Source organism: Protopterus annectens, chromosome 17.part0 (assembly GCF_019279795.1).
Source record: "Protopterus annectens isolate FY-2018-M chromosome 17.part0, PAN1.0, whole genome shotgun sequence".
Classification (NCBI taxonomy): domain Eukaryota; kingdom Metazoa; phylum Chordata; order Ceratodontiformes; family Protopteridae; genus Protopterus; species Protopterus annectens.
The window spans coordinates 42,372,098-42,397,557 of record NC_056751.1 but is presented as its reverse complement, the minus strand read 5'-3'; the positions used below and the strand labels follow the sequence as shown (position 1 = coordinate 42,397,557).

Genomic DNA, 25,460 nt, shown 5'->3' with positions numbered 1-25,460 from the left:
CATTTGTACAATTTGGTGAGTCTTTGCTTGAAGCTTGGCCAAGTTAAGAACTTTGGTTTAGATTTTAAATTGCATTGAAAACCACTGAAACTTAGAGAATATCTTATTTTTAGTGAAACCAACTGTCATTTTAGAAATGTTCATAATATTGATTTGAAAATTGAACCTTATCAGTTTACGTTCACCACACCATACATAATTTGTCTTTATTTGCAGATGATCAGAAGCCATGTTTTACATTTTGACAAACAGTTGCCAGCCTCCAAACATCCAAGTTCATCCACACACATGAATATGTCATTTAACAAATTATCTGTAGGGTGGTTTGCTTGTGAACAGGGATTGCTCCCCACTGCTCTGCTGGTGAGTCAGACTCATTTATCCATTCTGCACAATAGTAGCCAAGTAGTCTAAACCCAGATGAAACAAGGTCAGATAACAAAAGCTCAGTTAGTGAAGAGATATAAAAAAACGTCAGGCACTATTTGGAGAAAAGATCCTGGAGTTAAATGCCAGCGTGCTTCACACTGCACTTGAGGTCTTGAGGTGAAAAGGGAATTGGTAAGACATTCACTTGCCTAGCAATGCATAGCCATGCAGCATTAATAATGGGGGTTCATTTATTTAAGAAATCAAACTTGGCCAATGCCCATCATTAAAAACTAAACTGCTTATTAGGTAACAAACATATGACCTTAAGGAAACCTTGAGTGAGTCTCTAGTTGTCATCAGACCTTTGTATAAAACTGGGGAAAGAGCATTCTCCAAACTGTGGTTATCTACTTGGAATCTCATCTGACCAGAAATCAGAATAGAGAACAGCCCAGAGCTCTGTAAATCTAAACTAAAAAAGCACATCATAAAGGAATTTTTATATGCATGCTTCAGAGATAGATCAAAGGTGTCAGTACATACAGATAGTCAGGTGTAAAAGATGCAACTGTGCCTAATTCAGGAATCATTTCAAAAAACTTAAATGTACATAATATTCTACTATCTGACAAGTTCTCCTATTTTAAAGTGCAGTATTGTTTTAGGTGGAATACAAATATATGTATAATACAATGTTGTTTGTAGTAACCATGCACATTTTAACTAATAGGCCTGTAATATTACCTATGCATGATTCTTGACTTGTAACCTGTGTATGTTTTCTATTGCCACAGTGGCCAGGTCATGGCTGAAAAGGATTTCTTGACCGGTCTTCCTGCCCAGTTAATAAACTAGAAATAAATAAAATAAATGAAGATACAGTTTAAAAAATAATACACCAAAATCAGCTCAGAGTAATGCTTATTAAAACCACATGGACTTTTCAGTCAGTGTGCCTTTCAGCAGACTGAACATGTAACAACTTTTTATGTACCAAGATAAAGTGTACAGAATATGTACATGACATCATAATGGAATAGTAATCTGATTAACAACAGAAATGAGTATCACCAGTGTCTGCCTTTAAAGAATGATGTAATACTAAACTGCGATAAGACTAGAATGCTTACTTGTCTAAAACTTAATTTGCCATTTAGTTTCTGTTTTCATAAGTATGCTGCCATGGTTCTTTTCCCCATTTATTTAGATCTTAGGATATTTAAGGCTTGAGGTTTAAACACAGGCATCATGCTTTATTCCTAACATGATACATTATGATATCCTGATTTTAATATATTGTGAAATATTTATAATTATATTGTTAAATTAATTAATGTTAATTTCATATGTTGACATTATTGACACATAATCTATATTCCTAAAGACCTTAAAATTTTCTCACCATAATGTGCTGAATTTTCAAAAGCAACGAAATAACAACGTGTGGAAGCATGACCTATGTGCAGATTAGTTTGTGGGTGATTATAAATTTATTGTTCTTATATATGTATACAGTGAGCAAAATACCCTGTACATGGACTCATAAGTCATTGACAGCTTTGTCAAAGCTCACAGGATATATTGTGTGAATGTATATCTATATAGGTGTGTATATAGGTGTGTGTGTGTGTGTGTGTGTGTGTGTGTGTGTGTGTGTGTGTGTGTGTGTGTGTGTGTGTGTGTGTGTGTGTGTGTGTGTATATATGGAAACATCATAAGCCTGAAAATTCAGAATCCTGAAAACTCAAAATCCTGAAAGCGCAAAATCATGAAACTCAAAATCCTGAAAACACAAATAATGCTAATATGTCACTATAAAGACACTAATATCTACTGACCCTGACCCTAACCTAACCCTAAGGTCCATCACTATCGCACACTCACCTGACCGCGCCCTAACCCTAACTCACTTAATAACCCCAATATTTGTCACTATTGCATACATAACCCTAACTCACTTAAACCGCCTAACCTTAACATAAAACCAACTGCACACTTACCTGACCCCAACGCATGACCTAACACCACAGGGCTAACAATAGCAAAGCCACAATGACATCAGTATGTCTATTTCTTTCAGGATTTTGAGTTTTCAGGATTCTGAATTTTCAGGCTTTTGGTTTCAGGATTTTGATTTTCAGGCTTATGATGTTTCAGGCTTCTGAAGACCGTATATATATATATATATATATATATGTATATATATATATATATATATATATATATATATATATATATATATATGTATACAGAGAGAGAGAGAGATAGATGGATATAGATAGAAATAGATACAGATAGAGAGGATAGATATATCATCTGTATAATGTATTTTTAATGGATGGTTGTCCTGACTCCTCATTTTCTGTTTTTTCATTTTAACTAATATTTGATCAGCTTCAGCATCCTGATATTGTGATCCAGCTTTTACATCTAAAGACTACTTTATTCTTGCTTCGTAAAGTCACTGCATCTGACTGATTGAATCATTTCACGTTAATTATTTGTAGTTACTTAGCATAACCCATGTAGTACTCTTTTAAGTTGAATTTTAATATTGTTTATTGGTATTCTAGGATTGTTACGGTGTTTGGATCCCTTTACTGTACCACATCTTCTCTAATATTAGTGCAGCCTTGCATCTCATCCCATTTGCTCCTGCAAGCTTTCCAGCTTTGCAGATGCTTATATATCTTGCAGAAACATTGCTGTGGTTGACATGGGCTAGCCAATAGAGTTGCTGCTGTGTACATTCCTGTAGTGAGTTGTCAACATCTTTACTACTTCCCTGGGGTAAACTGTTAATTTTGTTGTCTTCAAATCTTCAAACAGTGCCAGGAGTTTAATTTTTCCATCAGCAGCAGTATGTGGAACATGTCTTTTGGGGACCCCTCTTAAGGAACTTTATTCTAATGCAAGGTCAATCCATAACAAGACTGGGATCATCTCAGATCTTCTGTAAGAAGCTGACTTTTCCTTCATTACTGAGATATGACTGGATGGTAACTTTGGTCATTATTTGGCTCGGCCTTTCCACCTGGATTTATTGCATTGCTGTAGGAGTAGAATCAGGGGTGAGGTTGCCAAATGTGGTGGTCCTGGGATACAGCTAACACAGGTTGCCTTTTGAACAGGTCATAGCTGCAGGAGCAACATGCAGATTTTTCTTCATCTACCATCCACCCAGTTGTGCAAGGATATTCCTACAACAGTTTCCTGAATTCTTTCTTGATTTATTTGTTGGTCAGAAATGCGTTCTTTGTGACTTTAACCTCTGTGATGAGGATGAGTAGTGTCTCTTGCCCAGGAATGTAATTGTATAATAAAAGACTTTGGGTTTGATCAGGCCATTCCCTTTGCAACACACAGATTAAGTCACACTTTAGACTTGGTGAAGGCATTAGGATTTGTGATGGAGCTGATCTGTTGGTCCGATCAATTCCTGGTTTACTTTGGTGTAGAGCTTCTGTACTGTAATCTCCCCACTTGTGAACTGATGTTGATCCACACTATTAAACATATCACTCTGGAATGTTTTTCATCCTGATCCTTCAGTTATTTCTAGGAAATGGTGTTGATTTTCCGTGATGCATCAGTTGGAGACTATAGCATGTCGCTGTCTTAAGCACTAAATTATCTTGTCCCAAGTTGTATTTGCCTTGTTCCTGTTAGAAGGAGTAAAGAATATTTTGACAACAGTCTTCCTCTGTAATGACAGAAGGGAATGGGTGTAAGTTGGAACATTAGTGCATTAAGTGGGTCTTGGGAGTGGTAGGCATGACGTAGGGGATCATCATTATATCATTTATCGTGCAGCGATCGCGCCCAAAAAGGCAACTTTTGTCTAGAAAAATCTCTGTGGCATCAGTTAACCAACCTGAACTCTGTTATCTGTGGTGAGAGGGCTGTACAGCCCAGCCTGTCTTTCCACTAGAAGGGCACTATCTACTACTGAATGTGAATGCATTGTCCATTCCGTCTCTAACAAGGCTATGGCCATTAGACCCCATGGGCACTGCTTTGATTCCAACCAGTCCACTTCCAGCTCCTTGGATGGTATTTAACATTCTTGATTATGTTTTGTTTTGGACTAGTGTATCAGATATGTGAATCACAACCTATGGATTGGATCTTTGCCCTTGAAGGCTGGTTGACTAGCCTTAACGTTCTAGGCATAATGATTTTTTTTGAATATTAGTTATATACTTTGAGATCAGGGATTTTTTTGTATGGCCGTGAAAGATGTCTTTGTAATCCTAACTCACAAGAAACATACTTCATAGTCTAACATCCTTGATAATTACTACAAAGTCTCTAACCTTCCATTTCTAGTATAGGTTATTTAGAAGGTTGTCTTTAAACAGCTACAGAGCCATCTTATAGTCAGTGAGCTCATAGTCCCCTTTCAGTCCAAGGATTTGTTCTCGCCATAGTATAGAAACTGCTCTTACCCAGATAATCCTTGATCTCCTTAAGGCCAGAGACCACCAGTATTATTCAGTTTTGGTCCTCTTTGGTCTCTCAGCAGCACTTGATACCATTGACCAAGGCTTCATGATCAAGCAGTACTGTGGTCTGTCCTCTGTGTCCTTAAAATGGTTTATATTGTATCCCTCTGACCAGTCTCTAAAGCTCTGTTCTGGGCTGAATTTATCTTTGTCGTATCCCTTGGATATTTAAAGTAGCACAGGGCTCTGTCTTAGGCCTACTGTTGTTCACAGTTTATATGCTTCCTTTGGGTGCTTTTATTAGGGTAGGGGACTAGCATAGCATAGTTATGCAGATGACATCCAGATTTACCTGTCATTTCCATATGATTATATGTCAAGTGTGTATTCTCTGGCCAACAGTCTTGAAGCCAACCATTCTTGGCTTTCACATAATTGGTTGAAATGGACACCTCCAAAACCATGGCTGTGGCAGTTCATGTTTTCTTGAGAGGCTCCAGTGCACCTCAGCTTCTTAGTTTCATCTTATGTGATGGAAATAAGCTTCATTTTGTTGAGAAAGTGAGTAATCTGTGTGTTATCTTGGATCATAGTTTGATACTTTGGGACCAGGTGTCAGATGTTCTGAAATCATTCCGTTTTCATTAACAGAAAATCTGTATGATTAAGTACTTTTTGCCTCATGCTGACTTCTTAGTGATAATTCATGCATTAATCTTCTCAAGGCTGGATTATTGCAATGCCCTTTATCTGGGACTTCCTAAGTCTGAACAGGACTATTTACAGGTGGTGCAGAACTCTGTTGCCAGATTTCTTAGTGGTACAAGTCATTAACAATAGTTTACCATTGTTTGGCACAACCTTCATTGGCTGCTGGTTCATTTCAGAGTTATCTGTAAGATTCTGGTGTTGGTGTACTTATGCATTCTTGACTTGGGTCCTACTTATACGAAGGCGTAGGTGGTGCTCTATATCCCTACTCAGGTTTTACATTCTTCTCCTCAGAGGCTGCTAGTGGTTTCACAGGTGTGCTGTGAGAATTCATGTGCCTGCTGTTTTTCCTTTCATGCACACCCCCACCCCCATTTGGAACATATTATCTCAGTGGCCTCAGGAGTATCCATCATTGTCTGGTTTCCACACAACACTGGGAACTTACCTTTTTAAGTTTACTGTTTTAGTGGTGGGATGAGTTATGATGATTTGCAATTATATTTTATTTACTGCTATAGCTTACTAATTCATTTAGTACTATTTTATTATTTACATTTGTTTGTATTTGATTTATTGTGCATCTGGTGCTTTGTTGATAAAGCACTTAAATAACTTTGTAGTTGAATACAGTTTTGCAGCATTTCCAACAGTGTGTTTAACGTCTCTGTTTTCCATAATTTCAATCTTTACATGTTCTGTAGTTTGTAATATATTTGGTAAAAAATTGTATTTTGTTTTATATATATATATATATATATATATATATATATATATTATTATTATTATTATTATTATTATGATAAATTATATATTTCTAGTATTCATCTTCATGAGACAAGACCTGACAATTTGTTTAGCATCTATTTATTAGAATACCACATTTCATATTGGTCACATGACCTTTGTCACAGAAAGTGGCAGTGTACAGAAAATACAAAGCTCTGCAGAATAGTATATCAAAATTAAATACCATACAAAAAGATGAAATAAGACATATAAATGCTGTGGTAATGTTAAAATTCAAAGCTGGTTTTAGGTTGAAGATATTTATTTATGAGAGTCCTGTATACCTTTAAACAAGAAAAATAAGAAAATATATATTTGTTGACCTACTTCTAAAATATTTTTGTTTTCTTTTGCTTTTACAACTAGAACGTAGTATATGGAAGGCATGGAAAAATGCTAGATGTTTACTTCCCCACAAGAAGGAAAGTGAATGAAGAAGCCACCTTTCTTCCTGCAGTCATCTTTGTGTTTGGTGGAGGATGGGAGACTGGAACTAGAACCATGTACAGTCTGTTAGCTCATCAGTTATCAAACAAATTAAATGTTGTGGTTATCTGCATGGATTACACACTGTATAGAAAGGTAAATCACAATGTCTTTAAGCACTTCTCATTAAGTGCCCCATTTCTTCTCGTGGGTGGCATGACTGCTGTTGAGTATTTGTGTAACATAACATTATGTAATACTCAGAGCTCCGTTCTAATATTCTTATTTTTAAATAAGAATCCACACATAAAAATCTTGCTATAGTGAGGCTCTTACTCAAAAAAAGTGACGTGCAGTTAACAAGCTTCAGCAATGCTTTGGTACACAAAAACAACTGTAGAAATTAAATGTAATTCCAGGTGTAGCTTGTGGGCAGTCAAGGCAAAGGTAGCTGTAGTCTGCATGTTACACGTCACACACACGTTACGCCTCACTACACATGTTACACCTCACTACACACGTTACGCCTCACTACACACGTTACACCTCACACACACGTTACACCTCACTACACATGTTACACCTCACACACACGTTACACCTCACTACACACGTTACACCTCACACACACGTTACATCTCACTACACACGTTACGCCTCACTACACACGTTACACCTCACTACACACGTTACGCCTCACACACACGTTACACCTCACTACACACGTTACACCTCACTACACACGTTACACCTCACACACACGTTACACCTCACTACACACGTTACGCCTCACTACACAGGTTACGCCTCACACACACGTTACACCTCACTACACACGTTACACCTCACACACACGTTACACCTCACTACACACGTTACACCTCACACACACGTTACACCTCACTACACACGTTACACCTCACACACACGTTACATCTCACTACACACATTACGCCTCACTACACACGTTACGCCTCACTACACACGTTACACCTCACACACACGTTACACCTCACTACACACGTTACACCTCACTACACATGCTTCCACTAGGCTGCATCACCAGTACAAAAGGGCAGCATAGAAACTCTTCAGGCAAAGAACCGCAGAGCCTGATCCAGGAGATAATAACTAACTGCTTTAACCAGGTAAAGGAAATAAACACCACACTTCGATATCCACCCCACTGCCAGCGCTACAGGCTTACAGTCATACATTTGGATATTAATCTAAGAGGCGAAGGCTCTGATGAATTTATTATTAACTTATATAAGAATTCTGTATGTGCAGGCACATTTCAGTACAGTATAATTTTCACCTTCCAAGTCTAGTTGAGGTTTACTATATGGTGAATTTATAAGAACTTAATAGTGTGACTATATAGTACTGTTGAAAAATTTAAATAACATGTTTAAGACAGGAGTTCATGACATCATAGATATAGACCAAGATTATTGGACAACTAGTGGCCATTGTATGTCTGGATTATTGAAAATATGTGATATTTAGATATTTAGAGAAGGGAGTACCAAACAGAATGCTAAGAAGAAACAGATTTGTTTAAATTTTTTTGTAAATATTATTTCTGACATGATTGAGTCTGTTATAATGAATTACTAAAAAACGTTTAAAATAAGATTCTCAGTTAGACTGCTTTACCATTACAACCTTCATTTTCATAATCTCAACATCATTATTTACATGTAATAAAACAGCAGCATGTTAAGATGTACCGGTCAGAATTTCATACAAGTGTAAGAGAAAATTAAACATAGACTTCTGGAACATGTCAGAATTATGAAAATCGTCGGGTGCTTTGACCTGTGTTAATCCACTTTAAAGAACATCATGATTCTAACCCCAAGTTTATTATTACAAGTGCTATTTCAGATAAAATAATTTGTTGTACAAAGAAAGAAATTGGCATTAGCATTTTACTATGAATAAAAAAAAAAGAATAATTACTGATCCTTAAATAAAATACTTTATCACCTTTAAGGTTAAATCTTGATTTAGCCTGGAAATTTCAGCTATATGACATGATTTATTCTGTGTTTGTTTCTTTTGGTATGTGAATCTGATTTATAGACTGTGGCTTTCTTTTGGTCTTTCTTATTGCTTACATATACTTGGCAGATTTTAATTAATATGTTTTGTGTTTGTATAGTGGTTATCTGTTTTATTCATTCTTTTTCATAATCTAGAAGGTTGTGGCCAATGCACAAGGCTGTATAATAATGGTATTTTTTTTATCCTCTGATTATAGCATTTATTTATTATATTTTATTGTGACAGTTTTGCACAATGCAATAAACAAGGCAGAAATCCAAAAAAACGCTGACAGTCCTGTACTCAAAAACTTTTATTCTGGAAACCACAACAGTTAAGCACTTTCATCAGCAACCACAGGCTGACTTCATCAGAACTAAATTAAAACAAAAACATGTTTATTTTATAGCATAAAAGCATCACCTGATTCAATTAAACAATCAAGTAAATAGTTATATATGCTTAAAGTGCCAAGAGCAGTAAAAAGTGCCATAGCCATAAAAGAACAGCATTGTATATAAACACAAACAACTCTACACCCTAAAAATAACCTGATATAAAATTAACAATAGATAATAAAAAATAAAAAATAATATATTAAAAATGTAAACAACTTTAAATTTCATATGCTTGCAATACAAGTAGGTTAGTTAAATGTGTTGCATCGTTCAAGCCAGGGAAGTTAGTAGCATCTAATTTAATCTGCCAAAACAATTCTCTAAAATCAAGAAAATCTTCCCATGGTCCACCCCTAGGGTTCTGTACGACTTTTTCAATGACACAAAATCTAAAATCATGTCCAGGGTTTTTATTGATGTGTTTAAATAAAGCACTAGTGTTGTTCTAGGTTCTTATAGCCCTAAGATGTTCATATACTCTATCTTTAAAGTGCCTTTTGGTTTTACCAATATAGAACCCCTTACAATTGATACACAAAGCTGCATAAATAACTCCCACAGTGCTGCAGGAAAATCTACCCTTGGACTTAATAACTGTGTAATCTTGTCTGTGTTCAAAATGTAAACCCACACTTCCTGATGCCTAACCCACTAATACTTGTAATGGGATGAGATTCCCTCTCCAGTAAATTTTTGATGGTAGCCCGTCTCCTGTAAACAACCCTAGGGTATACCCCAACCTTACTCAAGATGGTGTCTTGTCCATAAAACATTCTCCAGTACTTCTTTAAAATACTGTATATCTCATTGTGATCTAAAGAAAAATTTGGAATGAAGGAACAAACTTGTTCATAGTCTACTTCCCCTGTAAACCGAGAAGTCACCTTGTTGTTTGATTCTGTTTCACACAGTGTTCATGACAACGCTTTAAGAAAGAAAAGCATTTTTAATCCGCCCCTTGTCAGTTTTTTGACTATTTTTGAAAGTATGGTTGAATTTGAATTTAGAACTCTTCTCAGTTCAAGGTCCATTTGTGATGACACTGGGTTGTATTTATCCACCACTGAATATGCTTTATTGAGAAAATTATGCATGGATAAATTACTCGAGTCATGAAACCGGACAAAGGGGGCAGAGCAGTGGGCATGACTAGATGTGACTACAACAACAGAATGAACACTTTGCTTTTAGATGATTCTATGTATGAAGAAGTTTCCCTGAATTTTGTCAGCATTTCACATTATAGGATTGATTTACTTCTTAAAGACCTGTTTGATCATGGACAAATTGATGTTAAACTTTATGAATTTCTCACAGTTAGATTTCCTAGGGTGCCGAGTATTTTTGGCATACCTAAAATACACATAGACAGGAACAATCCTCCTATGAGACCAGTTGTTAGTGCAGCGGGATCTAAAACACATTTTTTGGGTAAATATCTCGATATTATGCTTAAAAATGTTTTGAAAGATGTGGAACACATTTGTACAGACTCCTGGCACTTTTTGACAAAACTTAAAAACTTGTCTTTTGATAAGAATGTTAGTTTTCTAACTGTGGATGTTACCAACTTGTTTAACATCATACCAAATTATTTGGGTTTGGAATGGTCTGAAGAATTCTTGTTTGACTGTAATTTATTTGATAATAACCAGGTTTCTGTTTTGGTAACACTTATGGAAATTATTTTAAAGTTTAACTTTGTTTATTTTGATGGACAGTTTTTTGTTCAGAAGAGTGTGGTGGCTATGGGGGCCTCATGCGCCCCCATTTTTGCAAACATTTTTATGCATATGTGGGAGAAGAAATTTCTCTTGCATTCTTCTTTTTCTAGTCAATGGGCTCTGTATGTACGTTATATTGATGATTTATTCTTTGTCTGGAATGGTGATCCAGCAGACGTGTCCTATTTTTTTACCTATATCAGCAGTACAATGTAGTTTTTAAGATTTACTTCAAAGTATAGTGCAGATGAAATACATTTTTTGGATGTTAGTATAAGAAAGGAATTGACTAATGCTTCCTTTGTTAGTGATTTGTATAGGAAGCCTACATATAGCAATAGTCTGTTACATTATCAGAGTAGTCACCTAGAACATGTCAAGAAAGGGGTTGTTAAAGGTCAATTTATTAGAATTTCATGCATGGTTAGCAGCACTGAAAATTTTTATATTCAGAGTAATTGTTTAAAGGGTATGTTTTTGGCTAGAGGATATCCTCTTGAATTAATAGACAACGTCATTAGTGAGGTTTCAAATATGAGACTAGATGGGAAATTGTGCCTGTTACCTTTAGACATTACTTATGCAGTGAAAACGACTAAAACAAACAAGTTTGTTCCTTCATTACACATTTTTCTTTAGATCACAATGAGATATACAGTATTTTAAAGAAGTATTGGAGAATTGTTCATGGACAAGACACCATCTTGAGTAAGTTTGGGGTATACCCTAGGGTTGTTTACAGGAGAGGGGCTACCATCAAAAATTTACTGGAGAGGGAATATCATCCCATCACAAGTATTACTGGGTTAGGCATCAGCAAGTGTTGGTTTTGTTCACAATGTTCTTACATTTTGAACACAGACAAGATTACTATCAATCACACAGTTGTTAAGTCCAAGGGTAGATTTTCCTGCAGCACTGTGGGAGTTATTTATGCAGCTTTGTGTATCAATTGTAAGGGGTTCTATATTGGTAAAACCAAAAGGCACTTTAAAGATAGGGTATACGAACATCTTAGGACTATAAGAACCCAGAACAACAGTAGTGCTTTATTTAAACACATAAATAAAAACCCTGGACATGATTTTAGATTTTGTGTCATTGAAAAAGTCCTACAGAATCCTAAAGGGTGGACCATGGGAAGATTTTCTTGATTTTAGAGAATTGTTTTGGCAGATTAAATTAGATGCTACTACCTTCCCTGGCTTGAACGAAGCAACAAATTTAACTAGCGTACTTAAATTGCGAGCATATGAAATTTAAAGTTGTTCAAATTTTTAATATATATTTTTTTTATTTTTTATTATCTATTAATTTTATATCAAGTTATTTTAGGGTGTAGCGTTGTTTGTGTTTATATACAATGCTATTCTTTTATGGCTATGGCACTTTTTGCTGCACTTGGCACTTTAAGCATATAGAACTATTTACTTGATTGTTTAATTGAATCAGGTGATGCTTTTATGCTATAAATTAAACATGTTTTCATTTTAATTTAGTTCTGATGAAATCAGCCTGTGGTTGCTGACGGCGCTTAACTGTTGTGGTTTCCCAAATAAAAGTTTTTGAGTACAGGACTGTCAGTTTTTTTTTTTTATTTCTGTCAAGTTTTCTGTTGGTTCTTGGTTTTGTGTTTGTCAGTAAACAAGGCAGTTACACAAAGTTCAGTACAAAGGTGATCTGAAAAATAGTTCAATTTAATGCTATACCTGGAGTAAAGAATCCCTGACTGGTAAACTAAGAAATATGGCATTGTAGTGCTCACCAAAGAACAAGAGTACATTTCCCTTCAGAAAAAGACAAAAACAGTCTGTATACAGCAACATAGGAAATGCTGTCTGGTACTCAAAGTTGTGAGAGCTATGATTACAAAGTGCTAACCAAAGCAATTTGGCTTTACAAAGGAAAACAAGGATAATGGAGTTCTAATGAATACAGAGTTGTGTCTTGCCGTGTTTGAACTGCTGCAGTCAAGTGTTATATTTAAGTCATCAAGCATAGCTTTAATTTGTTACACGTTCTCAAAATATATTTCAAGAAACTCACCTCTTCAGCTTCATTTTTGAAGTGAATTTCTTGAACTCCATTTGATGAACAAGTAAAAATGTTTATTAAAACATCCAAAAACTAATAGGCACAAGACAAGACGAGCGTACATTGCAAAGTCCAACAAGGTTTAATAGTTGAGTAAAACAAGCTTACAGTAATCAGTAGTCTGGTGCACACTCTGGTAACCGCCAAGCAATAAAATGTTAAAAACAATCTGACTGCACAGAATCCAAGTCACAAAGTGTAAAGCGCCTTTCGTTAGGAAACACTTCTCCTAACATCTTCAGGCAATAGTGCTCAGAAAGAAAAAACAAGTTTAAGTACTATCCTGGTGACTCATACTTATTAATACAATTAAGCCAATTAAGCACAGTCACATAATTTAAAGTTATAATCCTAAAATACTGAAGTCAAACAGTTTGTTATTGTTAAGTCATTAGGTAAAATGTTATTGTTAAGTCATTAGGTAAAATGAGTGCCTTAGTTTTACAAAAAAACAAAGTTCTGTTGTCTTGTAATGGAATATGTAGTAAATTAAATAGTATTAATTAAAATCATAGTTAGTTCACTTTACTTATAGCTAATGTTCAGGGACCAGTGGAAGTAATAATCTTTTCATAAAAAACTGTGTTGTGTAACGCTTCTTTTAACCTATAAAAGGTGGGTGTAACTTAGCAATCATAACCTCCCTAGGGCTAATGAGCATCTATTATTTAACCATCCAACAAAAGTAATGTGTGTACAACTACTATCTCTTAAGGCTCTTTAATTTTAGCACAGATAGAAGTCATTTCATTCAAGCCCGGTGGAAAGTATGCATTGAGTCTAAGCTGCCACAAAAGTTCCAATTTCTCCAACATAAGTGTAGATGCCTCTACTCTACTATTCATCTCAATTGAGTCGATGGCCTTAAATTTGAAATTGTGGTTAGGGTTTTCAGTGCAGTGTTTGGCTAGTGTGCTCTCCATTTTCCTTTTGTTAATGTAATAAACATGGGAATCCATATTTGTACCCTCCAGAGACCTTTTTCTAGGAATCAGTGTGGTGGTAAAAAGATATGGTTCCAGAAATCTCATTGACCTTTCCAACAGTCATACAGAGAATTTTTCCCCAGAGGCAGAGGGGGAAATAACTGCAATCTAAGTCACTGCCCATGTAGTAGAGGGGTCTACAGAATAAAGGGTCTCGAGACTCCTTTTTGAACTGATCCTTTCAATGTTCCTAAAAGGTTGTCCATCTCTGGTGGCTGCTGTAGTGCTTTTTCTTCCACCTAAAAGCCTGAATAGCCATCACAAAAGATTCATGGGTGCAAAGGATCATATCCAAAGGATATTTCAATCCCTTTTTAGAAGTTCCCCGAAGATAAAGGAAATGTCTCCCTGATGTTTGATCCAATCAGAGGGAATTAACAGCTCTAGAGATTCAAAAGCTTCTGGACAAAAAGAGTCATCCAAGCGGTCCCACAGACCAAAGTCAATCTACAGTTTACTCAAGGTTCTTTTTAGTGCCAAAGAAAACAGGAGACCTGAGACCCATTTTTGATCTCTGTTATCTGAACCAGTTTGTAAAGAATTCCAAATTCTGGATAGTCATGGTTCAGTCCATTCTGCCTCTCCTGTGGAAGGACAGCTGGATGTGCTCAGTTGATCTTCAAGACACGTATTATCACATCAAAATGAACAGGCACTCTCGAAGATACCTACACTTCCAGCTGGGAGCCAGCCATTATCAGTTCAGAGTCCTGCCCTTTGGTCTCACCACAGTCTCCAGGGTGTTCACCAAATGCATGGCAATGGTAGCAGTTCATCTAAGACTTCTCAGATTCAGAATCTTTCCTTACTTAAATGACTGGCTCATTATCACGCCTTTCAGGTATCTCCTGGAAGCAGCTGGGGATTACTTGCCCCAATTATCCCACTCTCCAGGAATTACAATCAGTCTGGCCAAGTCACAACTACAACCAGTTAAAGTCTTGGAGTTTATAGGAGCTCATCTAGATACAGTAAAGTGTTTAGCTCTTCTGCCTCAAAACAGAGTTGTTACTTTAAAATTGCATATAAGGCTCTTTCTTGTCTGTCTCCCCAAACAAATTGGTACTCAAAGCCCTAGGGTTGATGGCTGCTGCAATAACTTTAATATCCACTGCTCATCTTCATATGAGAATTCTGTAGTGGCCTCTAGCAGTGCAGTGCTCTTTTTGTCAACATTCCTTACGACATACAATAAAATTATCTCTTGTTTGTGGAAAATCCCTACTGTGGTGGATACTCTCTGAAGAGATTAGTCAAGGGCATCCATTTATTCTTCCTCCCCCGAACACCTCATTGACCAATGATGCCTCCCAGTTGGGGTGCAGGGTGGCATTACTTGGGACTGACTGTTCAAGGCAAATGGTCCCCAGAAGAGGCCAATTTGCATATAAATATCCTGAAGATGATAGCGTTGCTTGTAGCGTTGCAGGCCATTCAGAGCTGTCTTCCACTAGAAACTATTGCTTTTCCTATGAACAACATGCCACTAGTGTGGTACATCAACAAATAGAGGGAACCAGTTCTTATCTCCTGTGCTGAGAAGCAATGGACGTTTGGCAGTGTGTGATCTCCTCCAACTTCTTTGTTGTAGCAATGCACATACCAGGGAAACCCAACATCTTAGCAGACAAGCTCAACAGGGCCATCCTGATGTCTCACAAGTGATCTCTCAATAGGTCAGTAGCAAATATGATCATCCACAAATGGGGTCAACCGTGCTATGATCTATTTGCCTCTCCCATCCACAACTAATGCAGCAGTTTCTTTGCCCTAATTCCTCCTCAGGACAGACACCAAGAGATTCTCTAGTCCACGTTTTTCCCTCTGGTCTCCTTTACGCTTACCCATCCCTGCCTCTAATACCCAAGTTTCTTCAGAAAGCTCTCCAGTTAAAGAGTAAAGTAATCCTTGCCTCCTACTAGCCTCGGCAAGTATGGTTTCCCCCTTCCTGTAGTGTCACCTAGTATTTCCTCATTGGTCACTGAACCCCAGTCCAGACTTTCTAATACACCCATCGGGAATGATTCATATGGATATCATAGGCCTCAAGTTGACTGTGTGATTTCTCCAGTTCCAGGGATGGCTAGATACGCCAGGCTTTCCTCCTCATTTCACAAAATTCTAGTCTCGTCCCACAAACCTTTGACTAGGAAAATTTATAAGAGTAAATGGAAGAAGTTACTTTTTCGGCTCAACAGAGAGATTTGGATCTTTTCACTGCTCCTCTCCTGACTATGTTAGATTTCCTCACCTCCATCTTTCATGATGGAGCAAGCTTCTCCACCTTTAACGTTCAGATAGCAGTCATCTCCAATTATCATGTCAGAGGTAATGTTTCTCATTTTGCTTCATCTAGGTTATGTAAGGTCTTTTTTAAAGGTACCTTCTTACTGAGACCCTCTCCATCTTGAGATCTGACTTTAGTGTTGCAGACTTTGGTGCGTCCACCTTTTAAACCTTCAGCTAAAGTAGACCTTAAGTTTCTATCTTGGAAAATGGTTTTGTAGTGGCTATAACTTCAGCGAGAATAGTATCTGAACTCCAGGCACTCTCTTGGAAATGACCAAATTTGATTTTTTACAAAGGTAGAGTTACTTTATGTACTAACCCTTTTCTACCAGAGGTTTCCTCTGAAACAAATATCAACCAACTAATCAATTTACCAGTTTTCTTTCCTAAGTTTAACTATAAAGGAAAATGTGCCCTTCATCTTTTAGATGCACCTAGGCAACTTCATTTTTACCTTCACAGGACTAAGGACTTTAGGAAAGCTGATCAATTGTTTGCCTCCTTTTTTTAGTACTAAGATGGGAAGACCAGTCTCAAAAACTTTCCTAGTCAAATGGATAACAGATTGTATTTCCCATGTTTACTCTTTGAAAAGTTTAACCCTGCCAAGACAACCAAAAGCTCATTCAGCTTGATCACTGGCTATATAAGCTGCAGTTTGGTCTAGAGCCTCCACTGATGATAGTTGTACAGCTGTCACATGGTCTAATGCTAATACTTTTATTTCTCATTACAAATTGGATATCATCTCCAGAAACAGAGCAGCATTTGGTTCTGCGGTTCTCCGGAATATCCCTCCCCAAGTTTAATGCAGCTGGGGACTCTGTCACATTCATTGAGGAAGAAATGCAAATGACAACATCAGATATAAAAGTTATATACTCACCATAACTATACATCTGTGTTGTCCATTTTCATTCTTCCTCAACTTCCCTCCCACCTTCCCCCATCCATGTCTTTGGGAGTGACCTAATGGAATTGCTATTGGGAATCACAGTTCCTGTTTGAGCTCCTGATGTTTCAGCTGTCATTTTTCTGTCATATGTTAAGATACCTCCTTGTAATATTGTATAATAGCAGCAAACTCGAGCTGAAGTAACACAGTAGTCAGGGACATCATGGGTAAGGGAGTAGCTCAGGTCCTGATCCTAGAATCTAAAGAAAGTGGCCTAGTCAGATCCGAGGGCCGGATCTAAACCCATTCATTGAGAAAGAATGAAAATGGACAACAGCTGCATAGTTATGTGATTACATAAATTTTATTTTTATAGAAATAACTTCCTTCCCCTCTAGTCCCCTTTACACATGCTGCTAAGATCAATTTGGACAAAGTCCTTTTGGCAGTTACTAAAATTCAAAGCACTAATTCCATGAGTCCTGACAATATTCCTAGATGTCAGTAGAGAAGCATAAAGCTCCTTGTAGCAAAACCCTCTATCAGCTTTCCAACTTCATCCTCACCACTGGTTATGTTCCCATTTTATGGAAAATGCCATTTGTGGCTTCCCTACCTAATGTTGGCCCCTCTACTGACCCTGGTTATTAGCCACATTAGCATTATTTACATGACAATGGAAACTATTATAGCTGAACTAATAAATAAATAATCTGTTTTTAATTTCTCCAAGCCTTTTGGGTTTCTAATACCATGACAGGAATGGACCCCATTCCTAAGACAAAGTATGATTACATTTCATGAAATTAGTATTGTTTCAGTCTTTGATGTTAGCCAGAAGTGCTCTTTGCAGCACCCACAATGTGCCCAGTATTGACTCCTTCTGCAGTTCATACAGAATTACATGTATTGATAATTTATCTAGGTATATTTGTAAGTTCTTTTTTGTAAGACCTGCTGCTCCTACTACTATTGTAACTGCCTGGGTATCCTTCTTCCACACTGCCCTCATTTCTGCCTGCAAATCCTGGTATTTTATGACTTTGTGTCTTTCTGTACATAAGACACTGTAATCACTGGATGTAGCAATTTCATTGATCAATGCAATTTTTGTCTTCTTTTCATGGACTACTCTATCTGGTTTGCTCACATCTATTTTTTGAACTGTTGGTAATGTGTGATCTCATGTGATATAAATTTCATCATTTTGTATGATGCTATGTGGCCCATGTTTCCAAATGTTTTTCATCTACTTCAATAATATAATGTTTGCACAATCCCCAATGCAATAGTCTTGCCACATTATTATGCCTTTCAGTATACAATCCTTCTGCCATTAGTATGTCGCAACCATCTACAAGATCTGTGACTATTTCCAATTCTGTTTTACAACACTTACATTTGTCTGTTTCTTCCACATGTACAATGGGCTTTGTAAACTAGTGTGTGCATAGTTCACTGTCTTGGGCCACCAATATTAACTTTGCGTCTTTTGATTTAAGTTCACCTGTCCATAACCATTCCTGCATTCATTTCTGATCAACATGAGGTTGTTGCAAGTGTTTTTTATACCTGCAAGTATATTTATGCATTTTTCACATTTCTTGCCTTTTCATCTGATCCTTCTCCTTATATTCTTTCTTTTGTTTTTTGGCACATTTAGTTTCTGCCTGATTTTTATCTGCTGCCGGTTTGATTTCCATTCCCACTTGACACTGATGTGCTTCTGCTAAACTAAGCAGGAATGTCATCTTAGACTTATTCTCCTCATGTTTTAAAACTTTTACTATGATTGGGTATTGTGAGGTCAGCAGATAGGTATGCAGTCCTATGATTCGTCATCATCATCCCCTTTTTCCCATTTACATGGGGTAGGGGTATCATATTAACTGTCGCCAACTCTCTCGATTCAATGCCACTCTTCTGTCTTCTTCAACACTCATGCCTGACTGTCGCAGATCTTCTTTCACACAATCCAGCCATCTCTTTGCTGGACATCCTCACTTCCTCTTACCTTCTTCCTGTCTGTCCCAAATCTCCCTCACCAGATTGTCGTCTGCTTTTCTACACATGTGCCCAAACCACCGTAATCTGTTCTCTTTGATCTTTTCTGCAATTGGAGCTACTTTGGCTTCTGCTCTTATGTCCTCATTTCTTCGCCTGTCCCACAGTGTGCATCCTACCACCTTTCTCAGGCACTTCATTTCCATCACCTCTAGCTTCTTCAACTGTTCTGCCTTTACTGCCCAGGTTTCTGTACCATACAGTAGTACTGGTCGCACCACTGTCTTGTACACCTTACTTTTCAGCTTCTTTGGCATTCTTCTGTCATATACTACACCTGATACTCTATGCCAGTTGGCTGCAGCCCCTCTGATTCTAGCTTTGACCTCTTAATTCAGACTACCCTTCTCCTCAACCACCCCTCCCAGATACTTGAAGCTGTTTACCTGTTCCACTATCTTCCCATCTATCTCTATTCTCAGCTTCTTCTGATTTCCCCAATCTGCTGTCATTACCACTGTCTTATCTGTGCTTAGTTTCATCCCATGTGCCTTCAGATTTGCATTCCATTCTCCTATCCTTTGCTGAAGTTCTAGATCAGAGTCTGCCTGTACTGCCACATCATCTGCATACAGCAGCTTTGTTGCTCTGACCCCTCCAACCTGTTTGCTGATGTAGTCCATTACCAGTATGAACAACAGTGGGCTCAGAGCTGAACCCTGTTGTACACCCACTCCCACTGGGAACCCCTCAGTGAGGCCAAACACTGTTCATACTTGAGTCACTGGGTCCTTGTACATAGCCTGTACTAATTCTACCAATGTTTCTGGGACTTCAAACCACCGCAGTACTGCCCAGATCAGCTTTCTTGGAACCTTGTCATATGCTTTCTCCAAGTCTAGGAAAGCCCAGTTTGACTCTCTCCTCTTCTCTAGTTTCTTCTCAAGTATCTGTCTCAATGCAAACATTGGGTCAATTGTGCTGCATCCTGATCTGAATCTGAACTGTTCATCTCCCATCTTACATTCTACTATTCTGCGTATCCATTTATCAATCACCCTCTCCAGAATTTTCATGCAATGTGGTAGGAGTTTGATGCCTCTGTACTGTCCGCAGTTGTGGCTGTCCCCTTTGTTCTTGTACACTGGCACGAGTATGCTTATTCTCCAGTCATATGGAATATGCCTTTCTCTCCACACTGCAATTAGTACCCTCAGGAGCCATTTCTCCCATAGCTCACCCAGCATCTTTATCATATCTGCTGTGACCTCATCTGAGCCTGCTGCTTTCCCTGACTTCATTTTCCTTAGTGCTGCTCTTACTTCTTCTAAGCTGGGCTCCTCTTCTACTCTCATTGTAGGCTGTTTCTGGGGCAGTACAGCTTCTGTGGGGTTTTCTTCATTCAGAAGCTGCTGGAAATATACCTTCCATCTGCCTTTGATGTCCTGTGGGCTGGTAAGCAGGTTGTTGCTGGAATCCCTTATGAAGGGTGTCTGACTATCTTCTTTATCTTTCTGTCTTTGCCTTGCAACCTGGTATAGTTTCTTTGTGCCCCTTACTGAGTCACTTTCCAGAAGTTGGCACAGTGCCTCCGATGCCCTATTCTTTGCTATTGCAACATCTTTCTTAGTTTCTTTGTTAGCCAACCAGTAGTCCTTCCTAGCTTGGTCAGTCTTTTCAATCTCCCATTTCTTCCTGCACTCCTTCTTTCTTTTGATTACTTCCTGCACTTCTGCATTCCACCACCAGCTTTCCTTATGTACCTTATTTCCATACCTGGCTCGGCCACATATCTTTTCTGTAGTCCTAACACATGCTGTTTTAGGCGCTGCCACTCTTCTTCAACTCCACCTATTTCCTCCTCTTCTTGGGGTGCTAGAGCCCTGAGTAATTCCTTGAACTGCTGTACTTTCTCTCCAGTCAACTTCCAGGTCTTCAGCCTGGTCTCTGTTGACCTTAGAGCCTTCTCTGACCACTGCTTGCAGCTGATTGTGGCAACTACTGGTTTATGCTGTGAACTGACTGTTTCACTGGGGATGACTTTGCAATCATGGATTCTACCCCAGTGCCTTTTCCTTACTAGGAGGAAGTCTACCTGAGTTGCATGTTGGCTACTCTTGTATGTGATCTTGTGACTGTCTCTATTTCTGAACCATGTGTTGGCTACTATCAAGCCATTTGCCAGACAGAAGTCTAGAATGGCTTCTCCTTCTTTATTCCTATTGCTCCACCCATGTGGACCCAGGCAGTCCTCATATCCTGTTCTGTCTGTCCCAATATGTGCATTTAAGTCACCCATTATCAACACCAATTCATGTTGTCCTGCTTTATCTAGTAGGTCCTGCAACTGCTGTCTGAATATGCAGTCCTATGATTGTATACATGTAATCAATTTCGAGAAGGCCCATCCCTCCTTCAGAACGGGGAGTATATATTTTTATAAATCATTTCATAAGCATGAAGCATCCTTCTTGTTTTCCTGTCCAACCAGTCCAACACCTTTTGGGGCCAGTTAATCACCCAAACACTGTAAGTTAGGACGGGAAGAGCAAATTGGTGTATAGCGTGGACATTATTCCTGTATGTCAGCACTGTTTTCAGTATTAATTTTAGTCTCCTAAAGTATTCCTTACTAAATTTTATTTGCATTTCTTCATGTTTTATTGTTGAGCCTTCATTAGTTCCCGAGTATTTATACACCCCTCTTACTCAAGTTCTTTTTATATCCCATTCTCATCTCAAACTGATGTTTTCTTGGTGCTGCAGCTTTCCTGCTTTAAAGGTTTCATTTGCACATTTATCAAGTTCTTTAAAAGGATTACAAAAGTCATGGATAAAGGGCATATAGTTCACGCTGCTTGTATTGTCCTTGCCAAGGTCTGTGAAATTATCCCCAGTGGTGGGATTTTTGACATTCTCTCCTAATTCAATCCATACATTGCTTGCTGGAGTGCTGCTTGACTCTTTGACAGAACCCATACAATTAAAGTTGAGGGGGTTGGGGTTGTTTGCTGGAGGTATAATAATTTCACCATTGGTTTCCCACATGGTTCTGACATGCGTCTCCTCCTGTTTGGTATATATTTCAGCAACATAAAGCTGATATCAAGAGACTACAGCTAACCAAGTTTGATGATTGCAAATTAAGGACTGTTAAATCCCATTCTGATACCCAAATTCTCCAGTAGGAGCTGAACCAACCAAATGACTTGTATATTAATAAGTTAATAGGTAAGTACTAGGCTACCTGCCTTTGTGGGCCATTTTAAGCCTATCAAGTTTTCCTTTTATGCTCAAATTAGCCAACTCCATTTGGTTAGAGACTGACTTTACCCATCCCATGGTCGATAATTATACATTAGCTCAATGAAAATAATTGAGATTATACCATAGATAATTTGAGGAGACCCTTACATGGGATAAAGCATTTAGGAGCTGGCTGTATCCATTATTAGTACATGAGGCTGTCCTGGAGTTCAGTTCTGTTTCTCATCCATAGATCAAAGTTGAGCTTGAATATGGACAGGGATGAACTTTGTTTTATGTGGATGGGGAGTCTGTTCCAGAGCAGCAGTGTTATCTGTGAGATATATCTGTCTATCCAAATTGTTATGTTGATGCTGCAGAAGAGGTTTAGATCCCTACACCTAGTATTTCTGATTCGTAGAACAAGTATTTCTGATTCCATTTGATTTGCTGATATGCAGTTAATCCATCAGTACTGGGTCAGAGGATGCCATTTATGCCAGACACAGGTCAACTCTTAGCAATCTGTAAATCAATCATGGGTTTACCCACAAAATTTAGCATCACTTCTCCTTACCATAACATTCCACTTAAATTTGATAAAGTCATCAGGGACTTGGATATATATGTTGATGACATACTGTCCTATGACAACCATGTTTCCACAGTGATTAGAAAGTCTTGCAACCTTACATAACTTATCCTTTGTGGTAGCTCCTCAACATCAAAAGAAGATGTAATCCCACTTTATTCATCCCTTGGCCTTTCAGTGAATATGGTACACCATTTGACATTTACTTCGCTAAACACCTTAACCAGCTTGACAGACCTTAATGTTTACCCTGAGCTATAACGGAATAAAAGCTGGTAACCGTTTGATATTCCGAGACTCGTTAGTGCAAGTCTCAAAATATTGAGACTGAATAAGTGACTGAAAATGTGGACTTACATAAATCTGTGATTGCCATTTCTTGGTATATTCCTTTTTGTCCAAAGTATGGTGATCTCTTAGTTTGTATGTACAAATTCAGGGATGGTGGAGAGCTTGCCTCTTATATTTGGGATGCAGGAGGGCTGGACCTCTTGAAAAAACATTAAAGAAGAGCAGCAATGTCTAACATTTACTGGTCTCCTCTTTTTTTTAGATTTTTTTGGCAATTCCCAAAATTTCAAATCGTCACCTACCTAAACCTACAGTACCACTTCAACAACACCCAAATGGCATGTCAGATACCTAACCCAACATATCCCCCATTTCTGGAATAGGAAGCCTCATCTATCAAAAAATTACTCCCCTAGCAACCTTTTAAAACTAGTCTGGATGACTGGATGGGTGACCGACCACATGTTTTCGCTGGGGATATGTATTGAAAGTCTGCAAAATGGGGGGTACTGATAAATTCCCGCCTGTTTTGTGTTATGTGGCTGAACTTTTCAGTGCTCTTTTTGACCCCTAAGATTAGTAAGAACTTTTGAACATTTATTCATTAAAAAAGCAAATCTAAACCATGTTATCCAATCAATCTTGCATCATTTAATTAAAGTGATAATATATAATTATATTCATCCCAGCATAAAATAGCATATTTACCCCAAAACAATGATTAAAATATGAATGTTACCAAGAATATTTCACAAATTCAAGTGAGACATTGTATATTTTGCTTTTAATGCTGGTTTTATAAAAAAGTATTTCTTCAATCTAGGACTGTAAGTGGCTGCTAATTGGAGCTGCCAGAATAATTATTTATCGAAGCACAACTCCATGATTCACCCTCTCTCTCCTATTTAAATCTTTTCCAACATGAAAAATGCAAACTTTTTCTAAAACCCACACCTGTTATAAGATGAATAAGTGTCTATATATGACACTGTATTTCACTTTTCTTGTTATACCATAAAAGTGATGCATAACTCTCTATTGTAGCTTCCAATTAGTTTTGCCTGTGTAAAATGATGTATATGTCTAGCAACTATCTGCATAAACAAACTACTTTATATTACATATACGTCTATCTTTGATACCAATAGGTATCCTAAAACTTGATAGTTTTAGTAATCTTATTCTCCATTTCCCTCCCTTTTTCTAATAAATTCTTTACATTGCAAACCCATTTCATTAAAAATAGTGAAGTCAAGTCATTGCTTTTTGTAAAATGACAGACAGGGATGCTTTTTCAGTAATCACACCAGAACAACCTTTGATGAGTATTACTGGTTAAGAATTTCTTGGAAGGCTGTCATTTCCATTTGCACATATATTTGTGGCTCACTATATTTTAATCATTACCATTCTGATAATCATTAATTGTCTTTGGTTTATTAATTTCATAATTATAGCCTTTCAAAAAGTTGTTTACACTGATGTCTAAATGTCTTAATATAGTAATCTTTCAAATGAGCCAAGTCCCAGAATAATATTATATAAGTCATTTATAAGGCGAGTACATTTCATAGGTGTGTACTAGGCTAATGGCCCTGGAGCCTTTATAAGCCTAGCCCATAGAAGTGCCCTGGCTTTGTGCCACCCGATGTTAGTTCCCAGTGCCTCTATCAAGTAGAGCCACTGCAGTGATCCCCGGGCTGAAGTTTCTGTTTCCCATCCACTCATCAAGATTTCTCTTGAAGAAGGCCAGTGAGGTGCTTTGCTTGACATGTATGGGAAGTCTATTCCAGAGCATGGGCGGTCTCTGGGTTATGAACCTGTCCCTCCAGCTTGTTCTGTTGATTGTGGTAATGAGGTTGAGGTCTCTGGAGCATTTGGTGTGGAGGGATTTGGATTTCTTTAGCTGTGACATTTCTAACAGAGCTGAGTCAGACATGGCTTTGTAAGTCAAGCAGAGATCGCCTCTTAGTAGACGATATGAGACAGAGAATAGCTGGAGTTTTTTGAGTCTGTCTGTGTAGGACATCTGTTTAAGGCCTAGGATCCTCTTTGTGAGGTACTTATGTGGCCTTTCCAGCTGTTGCATTTGTCTAGTGAGGTACATGCCAAATGAGGGAAGAGTAGAGAGAGATGATGACTTCTTTCT

General features: G+C 37.8%; 1 protein-coding gene across 1 annotated transcript in view; it reads left to right on the top strand.

Moving 5' to 3' along the window:
- The window catches only part of LOC122791820 (probable isoprenylcysteine alpha-carbonyl methylesterase ICMEL2), a 437,113-nt gene that overhangs the window by 168,234 nt on the left and 243,419 nt on the right, over window positions 1-25,460 (top strand). The window contains exon 4 of the mRNA XM_044059777.1: window positions 6,684-6,899. Coding sequence (XP_043915712.1) covers window positions 6,684-6,899 — 216 coding nt within the window. The remainder of the gene's footprint in view (window positions 1-6,683; window positions 6,900-25,460) is intronic.